This window comes from Telmatherina bonti (assembly GCF_933228915.1).
Source record: "Telmatherina bonti genome assembly, chromosome: 3".
In the NCBI taxonomy this organism is placed as follows: Eukaryota; Metazoa; Chordata; class Actinopteri; order Atheriniformes; family Telmatherinidae; genus Telmatherina; species Telmatherina bonti.
Genome location: NC_136621.1, coordinates 39,531,357 through 39,552,961, shown reverse-complemented (window position 1 = coordinate 39,552,961; position 21,605 = coordinate 39,531,357). Strand labels below are relative to the sequence as shown.

General features: G+C 50.7%; 1 protein-coding gene across 1 annotated transcript in view; it reads right to left on the bottom strand.

The window, feature by feature from the left end:
- Positions 1-20,752, bottom strand: part of ift56 (intraflagellar transport 56) — a 23,958-nt gene extending 3,206 nt beyond the window's left edge. Inside the window, exons 1-16 of the mRNA XM_079238393.1 lie at positions 20,507-20,752; positions 20,222-20,365; positions 18,733-18,825; positions 18,484-18,598; positions 17,581-17,630; positions 17,327-17,472; positions 13,984-14,155; positions 13,715-13,789; positions 13,534-13,636; positions 9,869-9,924; positions 9,567-9,620; positions 9,420-9,483; positions 9,258-9,346; positions 8,918-9,001; positions 8,763-8,832; positions 459-565 (exon numbers count right to left, since the gene is read on the bottom strand). Of these exons, the coding sequence (XP_079094519.1) occupies positions 459-565; positions 8,763-8,832; positions 8,918-9,001; positions 9,258-9,346; positions 9,420-9,483; positions 9,567-9,620; positions 9,869-9,924; positions 13,534-13,636; positions 13,715-13,789; positions 13,984-14,155; positions 17,327-17,472; positions 17,581-17,630; positions 18,484-18,598; positions 18,733-18,825; positions 20,222-20,365; positions 20,507-20,509 (1,425 nt within the window). The 5' untranslated portion in view covers positions 20,510-20,752. The remainder of the gene's footprint in view (positions 1-458; positions 566-8,762; positions 8,833-8,917; positions 9,002-9,257; positions 9,347-9,419; positions 9,484-9,566; positions 9,621-9,868; positions 9,925-13,533; positions 13,637-13,714; positions 13,790-13,983; positions 14,156-17,326; positions 17,473-17,580; positions 17,631-18,483; positions 18,599-18,732; positions 18,826-20,221; positions 20,366-20,506) is intronic.
- Positions 20,753-21,605: the final 853 nt, after the last annotated feature.

Below are 21,605 nucleotides of genomic sequence, written 5' to 3'. Positions count from 1 at the left end.
CTTCATCCTTCCCTCGCTCCTGAACAAGACCCAGATTTACAGGAACTCGTCCACTTGCGGCAGGACTTCATTAATTCTTTGTTTAATACCATTAATTCATTTAGTTTATTTTTTATGTTCTAAAATAGAAATGTGCACAGTTCTTTCATTTTTTCCCCTTGTTTCGAGATTCTGTTTTTTTCTGTTGTTTGTGGGAAAAGTTTCATTTTGTTTTTCTTTTTTATAATAAAATAAATCTATTGTATTTACATCTTAAAGCTAAAATAGATAGGGGGAAAGCTCCTGCATGTTTAGATGAAATGAAAGAAAATGAAAGGTGATTTATGACAATATAAATGATCTAAACTACAATTGAAAAGCAGGAAAGCCCTCACTGTTTGCATAACCAAGGAATTAAAAATCAATTATTTTATTTATTACTTCACGCATTTCCATTCTGGACAAACAAATGATGTTACCTTGTAGCAATCATTGGCTATAAGCTGCAGCAGATTGAAGGAATCTGAGGAGGTTCCCATCTTCAGGTAAAGTTCCCAGGCAAGCTGACCCTTCTGGTTCATTATGTCTGAAGAGAACAAGCAAAAAGTTCGTAAATCCGTTACTCACAAGTAATCTTCCCGGGCCTCAGACATATTTTAATTATGAAAATCAAGCAAAGAGAAGAAGTAAACTATTTCGTGTGAAATTGTTGAGTGTAACACTAGCCGAGGAGAAAATTGGCCTCAGATAGACTGGAAGTCTACATTCAGATCCAAGCCACAGTAAAAAAGTAAACAGGATTAAAATGTCGGAGTGTTTCTGTGCACCTCATCAGGAGGAGACCACCGTATCCTTTTCCCACATTAGAAACGTAAAGCAGCTGGTTGCTGCAGGAGACTCGACACGTTCAGAATACAAATGTCAGGCGGTATTTGGTCAGACATGTGCCATTACAGTGATGCAGCACAGCATTGTGGCGTGTTTAATTGAAAAAGCGTCTCAGAGTGTGGGTTATCTTTCACGGTGCTGAAATAAGAAACTCGAACTGCAGAATGCAGTACTTGCAAAGTCAAAGTAATGTGAGGAGGATGCCGCGTCAAATTCGTTAACTCCAAAATCATCTAAAAAACCACTATCACGGGAAGCTAATGCTGCTAATGCTAGCTTTCATTTTCTACAGAATTTTGTCATTTTTAACCTTTAGAAAAAAGAATATTGCTGTCTGTAAATAAGACGCATGGCATTTTGAGGAAGGCTACATGTGAGGACAACTACATATGAGGACGGCTACGTATCAGGACGGCTACGCATGAGGAAGGATACGTGTGAGGAAGGATACGTGTGAGGAAGGATACGTGTGAGGACAGCAAAAGGTTACGCGAGGACAACACCTGAGGACGGCTACACAAGAGGAATGCGAAAGGCTACGCATAAGGAAGGCGAAAGGCTACGCGTGAGGAAAACTACGCGAGGAAGGCTACGCATGAGGGAAACTACGCGAGGAAGGCTACGCATGAGGGAAACTACGAGAGGAAGGCTACGTGTGAGGAGGAAGGCCACGTGTGAGGAGGAAGGCTACGCGTGAGGAAGGCTACGTGTGAGAAGGAAGGCCACGTGTGAGGAGGAAGGCCACGTGTGAGGAGGAAGGCTACGTGTGAGGAGTAAGGCAACGTGTGAGGAGGACGGCTACGTGTGAGGAGGACGGCTACGTGTGAGGAGGACGGCTACGTGTGAGGAGGAAGGCTACGTGTGAGGAGGAAGGCTACGTGTGAGGAGGACGGCTACGTGTGAGGAGGACGGCTACGTGTGAGGAGGACGGCTACGTGTGAGGAGGAAGGCTACGTGTGAGGAGGAAGGCTACGCGTGAGGAAGGCTACGTGTGAGGAGGAAGGCTACGTGTGAGGAGGAAGGCTACGTGTGAGGAGGACGGCTACGTGTGAGGAGGACGGCTACGTGTGAGGAGGACGGCTACGTGTGAGGAGGAAGGCTACGTGTGAGGAGGAAGGCTACGCGTGAGGAGGAAGGCTACGCGTGAGGAGGAAGGCTACGCGTGAGGAGGAAGGCTACGTGTGAGGAGGAAGGCTACGTGTGAGGAGGAAGGCTACGTGTGAGGAGGAAGGCTACGCGTGAGGAAGGCTACGCGTGAGGAGGATGGCTACGCGTGAGGAGGACGGCTACGAGTGAGGAGGAAGGCTACGTGTGAGGAGGACGGCTACGTGTGAGGAGGACGGCTACGCGTGAGGAGGACGGCTACGCGTGAGGAGGAAGGCTACGCGTGAGGAGGAAGGCTACGTGTGAGGAGGAAGGCTACGCGTGAGGAAGGCTACGGGTGAGGAGGACGGCTACGCGTGAGGAGGACGGCTACGCGTGAGGAGGACGGCTACGTGTGAGGAGGACGGCTACGTGTGAGGAGGAAGGCTACGTGTGAGGAAGGCTACGTGTGAGGAGGACGGCTACGCGTGAGGAGGACGGCTACGCGTGAGGAGGAAGGCTACGCGTGAGGAGGAAGGCTACGCGTGAGGAAGGCTACGTGTGAGGAGGAAGGCCACGTGTGAGGAGGAAGGCCACGTGTGAGGAGGAAGGCTACGTGTGAGGAGGATGGCTACGTGTGAGGAGGACGGCTACGTGTGAGGAGGAAGGCTACGTGTGAGGAGGAAGGCTACGTGTGAGGAGGAAGGCTACGTGTGAGGAGGAAGGCTACGTGTGAGGAGGACGGCTACGTGTGAGGAGGACGGCTACGTGTGAGGAGGACGGCTACGTGTGAGGAGGACGGCTACGCGTGAGGAAGGCTACGCGTGAGGAGGATGGCTACGCGTGAGGAGGACGGCTACGAGTGAGGAGGAAGGCTACGTGTGAGGAGGACGGCTACGTGTGAGGAGGACGGCTACGTGTGAGGAGGACGGCTACGCGTGAGGAGGAAGGCTACGCGTGAGGAAGGCTACGGGTGAGGAGGACGGCTACGCGTGAGGAGGACGGCTACGCGTGAGGAGGACGGCTACGCGTGAGGAGGACGGCTACGTGTGAGGAGGACGGCTACGCGTGAGGAGGAAGGCTACGCGTGAGGAGGACGGCTACGCGTGAGGAGGACGGCTACGCGTGAGGAGGACGGCTACGCGTGAGGAGGAAGGCTACGCGTGAGGAGGACGGCTACGCGTGAGGAGGACGGCTACGCGTGAGGAGGACGGCTACGCGTGAGGAGGACGGCTACGCGTGAGGAGGACGGCTACGCGTGAGGAGGACGGCTACGCGTGAGGAGGACGGCTACGCGTGAGGAGGACGGCTACGTGTGAGGAGGACGGCTACGTGTGAGGAGGACGGCTACGTGTGAGGAGGACGGCTACGTGTGAGGAGGACGGCTACGTGTGAGGAGGACGGCTACGTGTGAGGAGGACGGCTACGTGTGAGGAGGACGGCTACGTGTGAGGAGGACGGCTACGTGTGAGGAGGAAGGCTACGTGTGAGGAGGAAGGCTACGTGTGAGGAGTAAGGCTACGTGTGAGGAGGACGGCTACGTGTGAGGAGGACGGCTACGCGTGAGGAGGGAGGCTACGTGTGAGGAGGACGGCTACGGGTGAGGAGGACGGCTACGGGTGAGGAGGACGGCTACGTGTGAGGAGGAAGGCTACGTGTGAGGAGGACGGCTACGTGTGAGGAGGGAGGCTACGTGTGAGGAGGACGGCTACGTGTGAGGAGGACGGCTACGTGTGAGGAGGACGGCTACGTGTGAGGAGGACGGCTACGTGTGAGGAGGACGGCTACGTGTGAGGAGGAAGGCTACGTGTGAGGAGGACGGCTACGTGTGAGGAGGAAGGCTACGTGTGAGGAGGATGGCTACGTGTGAGGAGGAAGGCTACGTGTGAGGAGGACGGCTACGTGTGAGGAGGAAGGCTACGTGTGAGGAGGATGGCTACGTGTGAGGAGGAAGGCTACGTGTGAGGAGGAAGGCTACGTGTGAGGAGGGAGGCTACGTGTGAGGAGGACGGCTACGTGTGAGGAGGAAGGCTACGTGTGAGGAGGACGGCTACGTGTGAGGAGGAAGGCTACGTGTGAGGAGGACGGCTACGTGTGAGGAGGACGGCTACGTGTGAGGAGGGAGGCTACGTGTGAGGAGGACGGCTACGTGTGAGGAGGACGGCTACGTGTGAGGAGGAAGGCTACGTGTGAGGAGGAAGGCTACGTGTGAGGAGGACGGCTACGTGTGAGGAGGACGGCTACGTGTGAGGAGGACGGCTACGTGTGAGGAGGACGGCTACGGGTGAGGAGGACGGCTACGCGTGAGGAGGAAGGCTACGTGTGAGGAGGGAGGCTACGTGTGAGGAGGAAGGCTACGTGTGAGGAGGAAGGCTACGTGTGAGGAGGAAGGCTACGTGTGAGGAGGAAGGCTACGTGTGAGGAGGACGGCTACGTGTGAGGAGGACGGCTACGTGTGAGGAGGGAGGCTACGTGTGAGGAGGACGGCTACGCGTGAGGAGGAAGGCTACGTGTGAGGAGTAAGGCTACGTGTGAGGAGGAAGGCTACGTGTGAGGAGGAAGGCTACGTGTGAGGAGGACGGCTACGTGTGAGGAGGACGGCTACGTGTGAGGAGGAAGGCTACGTGTGAGGAGGAAGGCTACGCGTGAGGAAGGCTACGTGTGAGGAGGAAGGCTACGTGTGAGGAGGAAGGCTACGTGTGAGGAGGACGGCTACGTGTGAGGAGGACGGCTACGTGTGAGGAGGACGGCTACGTGTGAGGAGGAAGGCTACGTGTGAGGAGGAAGGCTACGCGTGAGGAGGAAGGCTACGCGTGAGGAGGAAGGCTACGCGTGAGGAGGAAGGCTACGTGTGAGGAGGAAGGCTACGGGTGAGGAGGACGGCTACGCGTGAGGAGGACGGCTACGCGTGAGGAGGACGGCTACGCGTGAGGAGGACGGCTACGAGTGAGGAGGAAGGCTACGTGTGAGGAGGACGGCTACGTGTGAGGAGGACGGCTACGTGTGAGGAGGACGGCTACGTGTGAGGAGGACGGCTACGCGTGAGGAGGAAGGCTACGCGTGAGGAGGAAGGCTACGTGTGAGGAGGAAGGCTACGCGTGAGGAAGGCTACGGGTGAGGAGGACGGCTACGCGTGAGGAGGACGGCTACGCGTGAGGAGGACGGCTACGTGTGAGGAGGACGGCTACGTGTGAGGAGGAAGGCTACGTGTGAGGAGGAAGGCTACGTGTGAGGAGGAAGGCTACGGGTGAGGAGGACGGCTACGCGTGAGGAGGACGGCTACGCGTGAGGAGGACGGCTACGCGTGAGGAGGACGGCTACGAGTGAGGAGGACGGCTACGTGTGAGGAGGACGGCTACGTGTGAGGAGGACGGCTACGTGTGAGGAGGACGGCTACGCGTGAGGAGGAAGGCTACGCGTGAGGAGGAAGGCTACGTGTGAGGAGGAAGGCTACGCGTGAGGAAGGCTACGGGTGAGGAGGACGGCTACGCGTGAGGAGGACGGCTACGCGTGAGGAGGACGGCTACGTGTGAGGAGGACGGCTACGTGTGAGGAGGAAGGCTACGTGTGAGGAAGGCTACGTGTGAGGAGGACGGCTACGCGTGAGGAGGACGGCTACGCGTGAGGAGGAAGGCTACGCGTGAGGAGGAAGGCTACGCGTGAGGAAGGCTACGTGTGAGGAGGAAGGCCACGTGTGAGGAGGAAGGCCACGTGTGAGGAGGAAGGCTACGTGTGAGGAGGATGGCTACGTGTGAGGAGGAAGGCTACGTGTGAGGAGGAAGGCTACGTGTGAGGAGGAAGGCTACGTGTGAGGAGGAAGGCTACGTGTGAGGAGGAAGGCTACGTGTGAGGAGGACGGCTACGTGTGAGGAGGACGGCTACGTGTGAGGAGGACGGCTACGTGTGAGGAGGACGGCTACGCGTGAGGAAGGCTACGCGTGAGGAGGATGGCTACGCGTGAGGAGGACGGCTACGAGTGAGGAGGAAGGCTACGTGTGAGGAGGACGGCTACGTGTGAGGAGGACGGCTACGTGTGAGGAGGACGGCTACGCGTGAGGAGGAAGGCTACGCGTGAGGAAGGCTACGGGTGAGGAGGACGGCTACGCGTGAGGAGGACGGCTACGCGTGAGGAGGACGGCTACGCGTGAGGAGGACGGCTACGTGTGAGGAGGACGGCTACGCGTGAGGAGGAAGGCTACGCGTGAGGAGGACGGCTACGCGTGAGGAGGACGGCTACGCGTGAGGAGGACGGCTACGCGTGAGGAGGAAGGCTACGCGTGAGGAGGAAGGCTACGCGTGAGGAGGACGGCTACGCGTGAGGAGGACGGCTACGCGTGAGGAGGACGGCTACGCGTGAGGAGGACGGCTACGCGTGAGGAGGACGGCTACGCGTGAGGAGGACGGCTACGCGTGAGGAGGACGGCTACGCGTGAGGAGGACGGCTACGCGTGAGGAGGACGGCTACGTGTGAGGAGGACGGCTACGTGTGAGGAGGACGGCTACGTGTGAGGAGGACGGCTACGTGTGAGGAGAAAGGCTACGTGTGAGGAGGGAGGCTACGTGTGAGGAGGGAGGCTACGTGTGAGGAGGAAGGCTACGTGTGAGGAGGAAGGCTACGTGTGAGGAGGGAGGCTACGTGTGAGGAGGAAGGCTACGTGTGAGGAGGACGGCTACGTGTGAGGAGGACGGCTACGTGTGAGGAGGAAGGCTACGTGTGAGGAGGACGGCTACGTGTGAGGAGGAAGGCTACGTGTGAGGAGGAAGGCTACGTGTGAGGAGTAAGGCTACGTGTGAGGAGGACGGCTACGTGTGAGGAGGACGGCTACGCGTGAGGAGGGAGGCTACGTGTGAGGAGGACGGCTACGTGTGAGGAGGACGGCTACGGGTGAGGAGGACGGCTACGTGTGAGGAGGAAGGCTACGTGTGAGGAGGACGGCTACGTGTGAGGAGGGAGGCTACGTGTGAGGAGGACGGCTACGTGTGAGGAGGACGGCTACGTGTGAGGAGGACGGCTACGTGTGAGGAGGACGGCTACGTGTGAGGAGGACGGCTACGTGTGAGGAGGACGGCTACGTGTGAGGAGGAAGGCTACGTGTGAGGAGGACGGCTACGTGTGAGGAGGAAGGCTACGTGTGAGGAGGATGGCTACGTGTGAGGAGGAAGGCTACGTGTGAGGAGGACGGCTACGTGTGAGGAGGAAGGCTACGTGTGAGGAGGATGGCTACGTGTGAGGAGGAAGGCTACGTGTGAGGAGGAAGGCTACGTGTGAGGAGGGAGGCTACGTGTGAGGAGGACGGCTACGTGTGAGGAGGAAGGCTACGTGTGAGGAGGACGGCTACGTGTGAGGAGGAAGGCTACGTGTGAGGAGGACGGCTACGTGTGAGGAGGACGGCTACGTGTGAGGAGGGAGGCTACGTGTGAGGAGGACGGCTACGTGTGAGGAGGACGGCTACGTGTGAGGAGGAAGGCTACGTGTGAGGAGGAAGGCTACGTGTGAGGAGGACGGCTACGTGTGAGGAGGACGGCTACGTGTGAGGAGGACGGCTACGTGTGAGGAGGACGGCTACGGGTGAGGAGGACGGCTACGCGTGAGGAGGAAGGCTACGTGTGAGGAGGGAGGCTACGTGTGAGGAGGAAGGCTACGTGTGAGGAGGAAGGCTACGTGTGAGGAGGAAGGCTACGTGTGAGGAGGAAGGCTACGTGTGAGGAGGACGGCTACGTGTGAGGAGGACGGCTACGTGTGAGGAGGGAGGCTACGTGTGAGGAGGACGGCTACGTGTGAGGAGGACGGCTACGCGTGAGGAGGACGGCTACGCGTGAGGAGGACGGCTACGCGTGAGGAGGAAGGCTACGCGTGAGGAGGGAGGCTACGTGTGAGGAGGACGGCTACGTGTGAGGAGGAAGGCTACGTGTGAGGAGGAAGGCTACGTGTGAGGAGGAAGGCTACGTGTGAGGAGGACGGCTACGTGTGAGGAGGACGGCTACGTGTGAGGAGGATGGCTACGTGTGAGGAGGAAGGCTACGTGTGAGGAGTAAGGCTACGTGTGAGGAGGACGGCTACGTGTGAGGAGTAAGGCTACGTGTGAGGAGGACGGCTACGTGTGAGGAGGAAGGCTACGTGTGAGGAGTAAGGCTACGTGTGAGGAGGGAGGCTACGTGTGAGGAGGGAGGCTACGTGTGAGGAGGGAGGCTACGTGTGAGGAGGGAGGCTACGTGTGAGGAGGAAGGCTACGTGTGAGGAGGACGGCTACGTGTGAGGAGGACGGCTACGTGTGAGGAGGAAGGCTACGTGTGAGGAGTAAGGCTACGTGTGAGGAGGAAGGCTACGTGTGAGGAGTAAGGCTACGTGTGAGGAGGAAGGCTACGTGTGAGGAGTAAGGCTACGTGTGAGGAGGAAGGCTACGCATGAGGGCGGCAAAAGGCTACGCGTGAGGAGGAAGGCTACGCATGAGGGCGGCAAAAGGCTACGCGTGAGGGTGGCCACATGTAAGGATGGCTACGTATGACCAGGGGTCGGTATGAGAACAGGTACATAGGAGAGCGGCTACGCATGCCGTCATTTGTAACAGACGTCTCCATTTACATAAGGGGGCAGAAATGGACCGTCATGGTAAACCAGGAGATTCTGGAAAATCAGGCCAAGCAACACATTTTGTGTTTTTATTTCCTGTTTCTTTGCTTCTCTATTAACTGATCAAATTGAATCTACATTTACTTCTCTTGTTCCATGTCTTATCTCACAAAGAGTTGATAAAAAGAGCAACATGACTAGAATAAATCATCATTAATGACATATAAAGTCATTAACATACAGCATCGTGCCAGCCAGCTGAGGTAAACGTAGTCGTTCTTGATCTTTTCGCTCTGAATTAGCAGGAAAACCTACAAAAGGAGACAAAAATACATTCAATAGATGAATCCAGTTGTGTGAAAGTAAGCAGTGTGGAATTCAGCTCCATTAAAGTACCTCTTCTGCTTCTTTGTAGTTGCCGAGCGCAGCTTTCGCCTGAGCATAGTTGAAGTTGAATGTATCATCGTTATAAAAGTAACCCTGAAAAATGAAAAAGCACAGCATGTATGAAAAATGCCAAGAGCCCACGCATTCAGGGATAAAGTGCATGTGAAATGCCAGCTCTCTGCTGCTATTTAGAAAATCACGCCTGAATAAACGAACCGCACTTGTAAAGCACCACTTGTCATCTAAAGTGACTCTTCTAACCTGGAGCGTGGGAGTCTCGTTCTCTTTCTTTTTTTATCCAGATCTTTCACCAGCAAACTACAGAAACACGATCGGTTCCTTCACCAACCTTCACCGAGTTCAGATATATGAGGACGTCTTCAAACTGCCTCAGGAGGAAGAAGCAGGACGCCATGCACTGTCTGCCAGGAATGGTGTCTGAAAGGACAAAGAGCCGTCAACACGCCGCAGCCTTAAAGAGGAGCGCAGCTGAGCTTTCCGCCTGGCTCACCGCATTCGCTTGCTGAGCCGCCGACCAGCTGGAAGAACTGCTGAGCAATCTTTAAGTGATCCCTCTGAAGGATTAAAAATAAATAGACGTGAACATTTTACACATCTGTTTGTATTTATTTCTTCTCAGCTGAAGAGAAACGCTCACCGATCCGATTTCTTGTCCAAGTGCAGCATTTACGACGCCTTTCAGGATATACTCCTGTTGAAATGATGATTTTTCACAGAATTATCTCATTTACTGATTAATAGTCGCATTAAATCTCCTCAAAGTGTATTTCTAGAGGTTAAAAATATATGAAAGCTTAAGAAAAACCTTCTATGATTTACAGATCGTCAGATTTCGAAGGTTAAAATAACTAGCAAGCAAAAACATGACATTTAAGTGACTCGGCGGCAGTTTTTCAGACCCAAGATTTCATCTTTCACAATAAAAGTGAACTTTCACACCTGAGGGGAGGTGGGAGCCAAGTCTTGGATGAGGTTGTAAGCTTCCTGGATGTCATCTGGAAATGAGAAAATGCAGCACGTCAAACACATCCAAGCTGGGCAGGTTTGTGCAAAATGCAAATAAAAACAGAATGCATGTATTTGTGAGTCTCATCAAGCCATGTTTTCCTCCCAAGACGACATAAACAACATAAACAACATGCCAGACGCTGAAACTGAGACGTTTTATCATTTTATGGAAATTATTGACTCATTTTTATTTTGGTGGCAGAAATATGTTGGAACAAGAGCTGGAAAAGTAACCGAAACCAATCATAAACAACTGGAGGAGCCATCTGGTTACCTAGCAACAGGTCAGTAACATGACGGAGTAAAAGGAGCATTTCAGAGAGGCAGAGCCTCTCAGACAGAAAGATGGACGGAGCTTCACCAGTCTGAGACAAAATGGGTCTAAAAGTTGTGGAACAATGTCAGAAAAATGTTCCTCAGACTTTGAAGATCCCAGAATTAATTATGTAGAATATCATCACAGGATTCAGCAAATCAGAAGGAATCTCTGTATGCATGGGACAAGGCTGGTGATCTTCTGCATTAACAGCAGACATGATTCTGTACTGGAAACCAGTGCATGGACTCAGGAAGCTTCCAGAAACCAGTGTGAACCCAGTTCAGGCTGAAATCCACACATGCAGGTTAAAGCTCCATCATATGTGAAGAGGATCCAGAAACACGCCGTCTTCTCTGGACCAAAGCTCATTTAAAATGTTCTGAGTGGAAACCTGGATGAAGATGTGGAATAGTTTGTGGACAGCATGGACGGCGTGTCCTGCAGACTAAAGAGGAGAGGGAGCATCCAGCTTGTTATCAGCCTGCATCTCTGATGGGATGGGGTTGCATTAGTGCCGATGGCGTGGGCAGCTTCCACATCTGGGAAGCTCCATCAATGCTGAAACATCTGCTCCCATCCAGACAACGTCTCTTTCAGGGAAGACCTTGCAGGTTCCACCATGCTGGACCACATCCTGATGGTGGAACAGGAGAACTGGTCCAGCAGGACCACGCTGGACCACATCCTGATGGTGGAACAGGAGAACTGGTCCAACAGGACCACGCTGGACCACATCCTGATGGTGGAACAGGAGAACTGGTCCAGCAGGACCACATCCTGATGGTGGAACAGGAGAACTGGTCCAACAGGACCACGCTGGACCACATCCTGATGGTGGAACAGGAGAACTGGTCCAGCAGGACCACATCCTGATGGTGGAACAGGAGAACTGGTCCAACAGGACCACGCTGAACCACATCCTGATGGTGGAACAGGAGAACTGGTCTGCTGCAGTCCAGACCTTTCACCAGTACAAACATCAGGAGCATCCTGGAAGCAGCTGGAATCCTGCATCAGGACCAGTAGAGCAACTGGAATCCTGCATCGGGACCAGTAGAACAGCTGAAACCCTGCATCAGGGACCAGTAGAACAGCTGGAATCCTGCATCAGGACCAGTAGAGCAGCTGGAATCCTGCATCAGGACCAGTAGAGCAGCTGGAATCCTGCATCAGGACCAGTAGAGCAGCTGGAATCCTGCATCAGGACCAGTAGAGCAGCTGGAATCCTGCATCAGGACCAGTAGAGCAGCTGGAATCCTGCATCAGGACCAGTAGAGCAGCTGGAATCCTGCATCAGGACCAGTAGAGCAGCTGGAATCCTGCATCAGGACCAGTAGAGCAGCTGGAATCCTGCATCAGGACCAGTAGAGCAGCTGGAATCCTGCATCAGGACCAGTAGAGCAGCTGGAATCCTGCATCAGGACCAGTAGAGCAGCTGGAATCCTGCATCAGGACCAGTAGAACAGCTGGAATCCTGCATCAGGACCAGTAGAGCAGCTGGAATCCTGCATCAGGACCAGTAGAGCAGCTGGAATCCTGCATCAGGACCAGTAGAGCAGCTGGAATCCTGCATCAGGACCAGTAGAACAGCTGGAATCCTGCATCAGGACCAGTAGAGCAGCTGGAATCCTGCATCAGGACCAGTAGAGCAGCTGGAATCCTGCATCAGGACCAGTAGAACAGCTGGAATCCTGCATCAGGACCAGTAGAACAGCTGGAATCCTGCATCAGGACCAGTAGAACAGCTGGAATCCTGCATCAGGACCAGTAGAACAGCTGAAATCCTGCATCAGGACCAGTAGAACAGCTGGAATCCTACATCAGGACCAGTAGAGCAGCTGGAATCCTGCATCAGGACCAGTAGAGCAGCTGGAATCCTGCATCAGGACCAGTAGAGCAGCTGGAATCCTGCATCAGGACCAGTAGAGCAGCTGGAATCCTGCATCAGGACCAGTAGAGCAGCTGGAATCCTGCATCAGAATCCTGCATCAGGACCAGTAGAACAGCTGGAATCCTGCATCAGAATCCTGCATCAGGACCAGTAGAGCAGCTGGAATCCTGCATCAGGACCAGTAGAGCAGCTGGAATCCTGCATCAGGACCAGTAGAGCAGCTGGAATCCTGCATCAGGACCAGTAGAGCAGCTGGAATCCTGCATCAGGACCAGTAGAGCAGCTGGAATCCTGCATCAGGACCAGTAGAACAGCTGAAATCCTGCATCAGGACCAGTAGAACAGCTGGAATCCTACATCAGGACCAGTAGAGCAGCTGGAATCCTGCATCAGGACCAGTAGAGCAGCTGGAATCCTGCATCAGGACCAGTAGAGCAGCTGGAATCCTGCATCAGGACCAGTAGAACAGCTGGAATCCTGCATCAGGACCAGTAGAACAGCTGGAATCCTGCATCAGGACCAGTAGAGCAGCTGGAATCCTGCATCAGGACCAGTAGAGCAGCTGGAATCCTGCATCAGGACCAGTAGAGCAGCTGGAATCCTGCATCAGGACCAGTAGAGCAGCTGGAATCCTGCATCAGGACCAGTAGAGCAGCTGGAATCCTGCATCAGGACCAGTAGAGCAGCTGGAATCCTGCATCAGGACCAGAACGGGACGACGTTCCTCTCCTAAAACAGCTGCTCTCCCTACCTTCCAGATGTTGTTAAAAGAAGAAAAGATTCTAAACTTCAGGAACGACTTTTTACAGATGTGTTGCATCAGATGATAAAATGTTTCAGTTAAGATGTTTATCTTCGACTGGGAATAAATTATGGATCAATAAGATACATTTTGTTTTTATTTACATTTGATGAAGCATCCCAACAGTTTGGATCATCAGCAGGAGGATGCTGCAGGATTAATGTAACGATGGGAAACTAAACGGAGTGAAGTACGGAGATCCGTAGTTAACTTAGCTGAAGCTTGTACACTAAATCATGTTTTCCAGGTTTTTCTTCACATTATTTACGTTTCTATGAGCTGTGATGTGAAAATAAAACAAATCAGTTTGGAAGAATAAAATAAAAATGAAAATATGGAACATTATTTTCTCCCTGCAAACATGACATAAACCAGGGTCTGCAACTCCTGCAGGATTTTACTGTTTCCCTGATACGACCCACCTAAAAGCTTCTCCGACATCTTCTGCACCTGCCTGTTAATGAGGCGCAGCAGGGAAACACTGAGGACTCATGAGGACCGGAGCCTAAATGATTCCAACATGTGCTGCCCCCTGCAGGTCATCCTGCAGATCAGCAGCTGGGTGCGTGTTCGGCCGTGCGCACCTTGTCGCAGGTAGTAGATGACCAGGTTGAGCCGAGCTTCAGGGATCACGTCAAGCAGAGGCGGCAGGACCTGCAAAGCCCCTTCCCCTCCACGAAACACCACCTGCAAGCACACAGGCATTCAGGGGGGGGCAGCCTGGAGCGGCGTCACCCTGCCAGCTGGAGAATCTGGACAGCTCACCAGGTTATGTCGGATAAGCTCCTTTGCAAACTCGAATGAGCAGGAAGAGATGTCGATCAGGTTCTTCAGCTCCGCCTGAGAAGAAGCGTAGCGTGAGGCGGGACGCAGCTGAAGACCTTCACCTTTAATATTTACATGTTGTGTAAACGTTGTCATAAAAATAAGTAAAAACTGATACTGATAATATCTGCTAAGCAGGTGACTTTGTCCTCTAAGAAGAGTTTAATCATGAAAGATGATGAGGTGTAGAAAGCGTGGCGCCGGAGTACCTCGGCCGCCTTGCCGTTGTAGAGCCTGAAGTGGTTGCACGCCTTCAGGTTGAGCGCGATGGTGGAGTCGGGGATGCTCTGCAGGTAGACGGCCAGCACCTCCTGCGACACGTCGTAGTAGTCCAGCTTGTAGTAACACAGAGCCACGTACACTTTCAGCGCCAGGAAGTCCCTGAAAAGGTGCGCACGTACGTACACAACATATCCAGAAAGATTTGAAGCATTTATTATGATTCAGATCAATAAAAGACTCGTTTCTCAGACTACTGGTCTGATGGGCGGGGATCCCAGACGGCGGTGCGCTCGTCCAAACGTGCCGCTACCTGCCGACCTGCTGCCTTATCAGGACCAGATTAACACTCATTATTGATCTTTAAATCTCTTTTAAAAGGCTTAAAAGTGTTTTTGTGAAGCGTATCCATGTAGGACCAGAACACCAGCTGGAAACCAGTGCCTGAGCTGCTTACTGGCCGTCTTACTGGGATTTGCTGCTTTATGAACCGTTTCTGTAGTTTGATATCAGATCATTTTATTATTTCTCCTTGAAAAGAAGAAAAACGTTGATCCCTCCTCGATCCTGAATCATTTACTGCCCTCGTTTTTTATTCCCTCACTTTATTCATTTATATTCAGACGACGGTTAAATCATGTTTTTATCCTGTTGGAGGTCATTTATTTTATTATTCCCCAACCGGAACGTTCCGTCTTTCCCTCCACCGCCCTGCGTAGAAACACAAGGCTGGACGTCCAACGGTCCTGTTTCTGTCTGGTTTCTACCTGGAACAGCTGACCTGGAACAGCTGACCTGAAACAGCTGACCTGGAACAGCTGACCTGGAGCAGCTGACCTGGAGCAGCTGACCTGGAGCAGCTGACCTGGAACAGCTGACCTGGAACAGCTGACCTGGAACAGCTGACCTGGAACAGCTGACCTGGAGCAGCTGACCTGGAACAGCTGACCTGGAACAGCTGACCTGGAGCAGCTGACCTGGAACAGCTGACCTGGAGCAGCTGACCTGGAGCAGCTGACCTGGAACAGCTGACCTGGAGCAGCTGACCTGGAACAGCTGACCTGGAACAGCTGACCTGGAACAGCTGACCTGGAACAGCTGACCTGGAGCAGCTGACCTGGAGCAGCTGACCTGGAGCAGCTGACCTGGAGCAGCTGACCTGGAGCAGCTGACCTGGAACAGCTGACCTGGAGCAGCTGACCTGGAGCAGCTGACCTGGAACAGCTGACCTGGAACAGCTGACCTGGAACAGCTGACCTGAAACAGCTGACCTGGAACAGCTGACCTGGAACAGCTGACCTGGAGCAGCTGACCTGGAACAGCTGACCTGGAGCAGCTGACCTGGAGCAGCTGACCTGGAGCAGCTGACCTGGAACAGCTGACCTGGAGCAGCTGACCTGGAGCAGCTGACCTGGAGCAGCTGACCTGGAGCAGCTGACCTGAAACAGCTGACCTGGAGCAGCTGACCTGGAACAGCTGACCTGGAGCAGCTGACCTGGAACAGCTGACCTGGAACAGCTGACCTGGAGCAGCTGACCTGGAACAGCTGACCTGGAACAACTGACCTGGAGCAGCTGACCTGGAGCAGCTGACCTGGAGCAGCTGACCTGGAGCAGCTGACCTGGAGCAGCTGACCTGAAACAGCTGACCTGGAGCAGCTGACCTGGAACAGCTGACCTGGAACAGCTGACCTGGAACAGCTGACCTGGAGCAGCTGACCTGGAACAGCTGACCTGGAACAACTGACCTGGAGCAGCTGACCTGGAGCAGCTGACCTGGAGCAGCTGACCTGGAACAGCTGACCTGGAACAGCTGACCTGGAACAGCTGACCTGGAGCAGCTGACCTGGAGCAGCTGACCTGGAACAGCTGACCTGGAACAGCTGACCTGGAACAGCTGACCTGGAGCAGCTGACCTGGAGCAGCTGACCTGGAACAGCTGACCTGGAACAGCTGACCTGGAGCAGCTGACCTGGAACAGCTGACCTGGAGCAGCTGACCTGGAGCAGCTGACCTGGAACAGCTGACCTGGAACAGCTGACCTGGAACAGCTGACCTGAAACAGCTGACCTGGAGCAGCTGACCTGGAGCAGCTGACCTGGAGCAGCTGACCTGGAGCAGCTGACCTGGAGCAGCTGACCTGGAACAGCTGACCTGGAACAGCTGACCTGGAACAGCTGACCTGAAACAGCTGACCTGGAACAGCTGACCTGGAACAGCTGACCTGGAACAGCTGACCTGGAGCAGCTGACCTGGAACAGCTGACCTGGAGCAGCTGACCTGGAGCAGCTGACCTGGAGCAGCTGACCTGGAACAGCTGACCTGGAGCAGCTGACCTGGAGCAGCTGACCTGGAGCAGCTGACCTGAAACAGCTGACCTGGAGCAGCTGACCTGGAACAGCTGACCTGGAACAGCTGACCTGGAACAGCTGACCTGGAACAGCTGACCTGGAACAGCTGACCTGGAGCAGCTGACCTGGAACAGCTGACCTGGAACAGCTGACCTGGAACAGCTGACCTGGAACAGCTGACCTGGAGCAGCTGAGATTCATCAACAAAGCCAACTTAAAGCAGCGACTCGGCACGTTGTGAATAAAGGATTAATCTAAACTTTCATGCTGCGTTCAGATCAGGGTCCAAAGTCAATCCTCGAGGGCCGAAGTCCTGCAGGTTTTCCATGTATCCCTGCTCCAACTAATCAGTAGAGGTGGGAAAATCGAATCGAAAAATAAAAAATCTGAATTTTTTTTGCTTCACAATTTTAAAATTGATTTTTTTTTTTAATCGATTGTTTTTTTCAAACAAATAAAAATAATCCCTTATAAAATTTTTTGTCATTTTTATGTTTTTATTGATCTTTTTACTCGTCTTCTGAGGCGTTATAGCAGCAAAATGATGGTTTAACTTCTGAGTTGTTTTTTTTTCTAATAAAAGAAATTACAAGCAAAAAAATAAGTTTTATACATTTATTTTGTTTTTAATCTACAAAAATCAGCAATATCAAAGGATTGTGAGATTTTCAATTTAAATCAAATCGGGATAAAAGCGTATCGTCACAGCCTGACTGATCAGTCACTGTGCTTCAACGTCATTGGCTGTTTGATCCAAATAATGCGAGCCAGGTGTGTTGGAGCAGGGAAACCTGCAGGATAGCGGCCTTTGAGGACTGACGTTGGACTCTCCTGGTTTAGAACATTTTCTACGCAGGCTGATAAACGAGGCCCTAACCTGCTGCCGACAGCTGCTTCGTTGCTGCAGCTCCACGACGTAAAACTCTCAGCTGCCGTTGGAGCAGAGACTAATAAAACGGGAAAAGGGAGGAAATCTCACAGACCTTTGCTCCAGGAGGAGGCGTTTATAGATTTCTATGGCCTCCTGGTAGTGTGAGCGCATGTAGTGGATGGATGCCAAGCTCAGCTGGTCCTCCGTCACGTCCTCCAGGTTCTGGTGGAAACCCATGAGTCTCTTCTCATCGTTGAACTGGCGGCAGACAGATGCGACTTGTTTAAGTAGGTAATCTAAAGCACTAGATGTTCAGCGATGATAGGCGGGGAGAGAGCAGAGGGAATTCACGTCTGGGTTTCTGACCTTGTGAGCCAAATGAAACAGCAGCCGGTTCTGGAGGGGGGATCTGGGAGCTGCAGAGAGCAGAAGATACCAGACTGAGAGCTAAATGTGTGATTTCATCTCTGCAGTCACATAACTCAGACATTACCAGCTGACCACTGCTTTCATGGGAAGAGGTGGGAAATCCAACATTTTAAACTTAAAAACCGTCTAAAACAACAAACTGCATATGGAGCATCTATCCAGACATAAACAGCCTCCAGTCGGAGCCCAGAGGTTTATACGGCTCCTTTGAATAAATAAAAGCTCAGAATTTCCAGCCTGATGACAAGAAAAATAAATCTGATAAAAAAAAAACCTGCATTTACATTATATTTATTAAAAAAAAAAAACAACAACAACCATCTGCTGGTTCATTGTTTTTTTAGCCATTAAGCTTTTGAGTCACTGTGGAAGATCTGAAGAGCTCCAGGATGTGGACCCCGTCCACGTCAAACATCTGGGAGTCTTTACTGACCAGAACTAGATCATTTTGCTGTTGGCTTGGTGGACGTCTGCGCTTTCTGTGCTTTAAGTTTATTTCTGCTTTTTTTATTTCTTTTCCCTTTTCTCTTAAACCAGGTGGACCGAAAACACAGTTTTCATGCACATATTACCTCCTGAACACCTGCTGAGGTGGGCACGGTTTCACCGCCTCGCTGTTGTCCCACAGACATCTCCTTATGAACCATCAGCAGTGGGTAAATATGGATGTTCATGCTCTGAATGACACCTTTAACATTAAAACCAACCCTCTGCGGAATTCAGCTGGTTTTTTTTTGTTTTTTTTACAGTTTAGTTTATTTATTTTACTAAATCTGCTAAAATTGTTTAAATATATGCAGTTTAAGCTCATATTGACACATTTTCAGCTGAGTTTCCTACCCTTCAATGCAGCCTCCTCAGCTTCTTTATACAGCCCCAGAAAAAACAGCGCACAGGCCAGAAAGACCCAGACCTCCGCAGGACAGTCGGGCTTCACGGTCAGAGATTTGTACTCCTGTCAGGATGGGATGGCAGAGTATTACGTTACAAAAACACAGACCATCATTCCCTTAATCTGACAGATATTCAGACTCTGAGGACAATCTGACATGTAGATGTGTTTATTTCTAACAGTCTAAGAGGCGTTACCTCCATCACTCTCTTGTAGTCACCCAAGTGAAAGGCACAGTAGCCAATCCAGAGGTCGGCATGCTCCTCTTTCTCTCCTATACTCTTCTGAAACTTAGGAGGAGTACACCATAAAACATCAGAAGCAGTAACACAAAAACTTTGGCACCGCAAAGCATGAAAAGAGTATGGAAGGGTAGAGCTGTCGCCCTAATAAATACAAGTTTGGGCCTTTTTGCTTTATAACATCATAAGTTTATTGTAAAAAAGTGAAACGTGTCACGTATCTGAAAACGTGAACTTGGTCATTTTCGACTTTAGATTAGGAAATTGTGTGTGTGAGGTGGATAGGAGACCACAACTGGCTCATTTACAGGACTTGACAGAGTTTTTCTTCATACCTGGGTGGAGACATTGTGAAAGTTTGCTGCTTTGGAACTCTTTGGGTGACATTGTAATAAGTATGCGTACTTTAAGGACAGTTTTAAAAGGCTTGGGTCTGTACAGAAGGAAGAATGAGTCCAATCCCCATGACGTGGCATCATTTATGATTGAAACTTAAGCGGGACGAGAATCACTATGAATACAAAATGCATCATCTTAGCTGCATTCAAGTACCATCCATCCATCCATCCATCCATTTTCTGCCACTTATCCAGGGTCGGGTCGCGGGGGCAGCAGCCTAAGCAGGGAAGCCCAGACTTCCCTCTCCCCAGCCACATTTACCAACTCTGCGGGGGGGATCCGAGGCGTTCCCAGTCCAGCCGAGAGATATAATCCCTCCAGTGTTTAAGTGGTTATACATTTTTACAATAAACTTATCATCTTATACATGATATGTTTCACATTTTTACAATAAAACTATCACGTTATAACGTGATAGGGCTCCAACTTTTTTATGAAGAATGACAGCTCTATGCTTCTGTAAAAGAGATCTTTTAGAGGAGTTCAGAAACCATACAGCACTACTGTGGAAGGTAAACCAGATGAAACGTAAACAGATCAGTCTCAGACCACTAAACATGTGATCGTCATGGCATCTATTTGTAATTCACCTGTGGTTCTTATTCTCATGTGAATTACATGTGTTTATTACATGACTATTACCTGCTATTCCTGGAGATTAAACTTTCACCTAATGTAGAAACTTTTAAATCCAGGTTAAAAACATTTCTTTTCTCATGCGCCTATGCATGACATCTGCACAGTAACTTTTACTTAATTATTTTAATATAATTTAAGATTTTATTGGGATTTTGTTATTTATATTTTCTTTTATGCTTTTTTTCTGTAATGCTTTTAATGTTTCATGTAAAGCACTTTGAATTGTCTTGTTCATGACTGGTGACATACAAATAAACTTGCCTTGCTTATTCACATGTGTATCACACGGAAATGTTCCATATGTTTGCAAATGTGGTTCACATGTGCACATCCACATGGACCACGTGTGTTTTTTCTTCTCATTGTCTTCGTTTCAAATCAGTTTGAAAGGTTATTGATTGGATACCTCTAACAAAGTCAAGGCTCCGAGGTAGTCTCTCTGCTGGAGGTACTCTTCCAAACTGGGAACCTTGGATTTATTTTTCTTCTTTTTCTCACCCATGCTCACTGGTGTCTCCCCTCCCACAGCTGGCTTCGTGCGTGAGAGGATCTGTTAAATTACATTGTCATTTTTATGCATTATTTACTGAAAACTCATGTTGACTGGAGGTAAATATTGCATTGAGTTTGAACAGACTTATTTATGGAAGTTTAAACACAACTGGGTTAAGCTTATAAAAACCTTTCTTACCATTCTGAGAAGTGTCTCTTGGGGAGATGATTGTTAGCAGAAACGTGTTTGTTCGTAAACACGGATAGCAGCTAGCTGTTTTAGCTAACTCTCGTCGTCAAGTTTCATCTTTCATACATTACAGATAAATGTACCAACGTAAATCAATACCTAAAGATCTATAACAAAATCTGGGAAAAGATTATATTTTCTTCTATCATGTGAGTAAATAAATCATCGCATCCATACAGTCTATGGTCGCATTGCTTGTTAGCATCGGATAATTTAGTTAGAAAATAATTTGAATCCCCAATTCCGCTGCCAAATTTTCAGATTAAAAGCCTTGCCTAAACTTCACGATTCATTTACGTTGTTATAAGTCTTTTCAGGGTAAATTGTTCGTAAACACTATACTATTCTCTATTTTAAGCTAGCTAAGCATGACATTTAATGTAGTTTTTGAAGCGTAAATGTTGTAACTCAGTGGAAACATGCCTTTAGCGATATTCAATTTGTAGATGAATGCAAGTAGACGTCTAACAGGAAGCTGGCCATCTAGTCTGTGTCCAATTTAACGTGTCATTGGTTTGTTCTCTGTTGCTTAGCAACCAAGTCGCGAGCGACGGAGAACTAACCGAAAGAAAAACTGCACATCACCCTGGATATATGAATACGTTATTATTCCAGTTACTGTCATTATTAAAGCCATGTACAGCTTAACACAGGATCGCTTGTCTTCAAACCTGTTTTCATCTTGATACTTGAATATCTTTTGACATCTCTCATAGCACAACCGCCCCAGTGGCCTAATGGATAAGGCACTGGCCTCCTAAGCCAGGGATTGTGGGTTCGAGTCCCATCTGGGGTGAAATACTTTCTTTTGTATTTCATCTTTAAAAGTTAAAGCAGGATTTCTTTTCAAATTTAGATCTGGCAAATACCAATTTCCCCCACTGTACCCAAAAATCTGCATTTGAATGATCTAGTTTAATTACAATTATTGTACATCATTGGCACAAAATGAAAGTACACATATTCAGCATAAAGCTATTAAATATCAATACACAATTTAAAAAAAACAAAAAAAAACTGAGCTGAATCTGTCTGCTCCTATCAGATG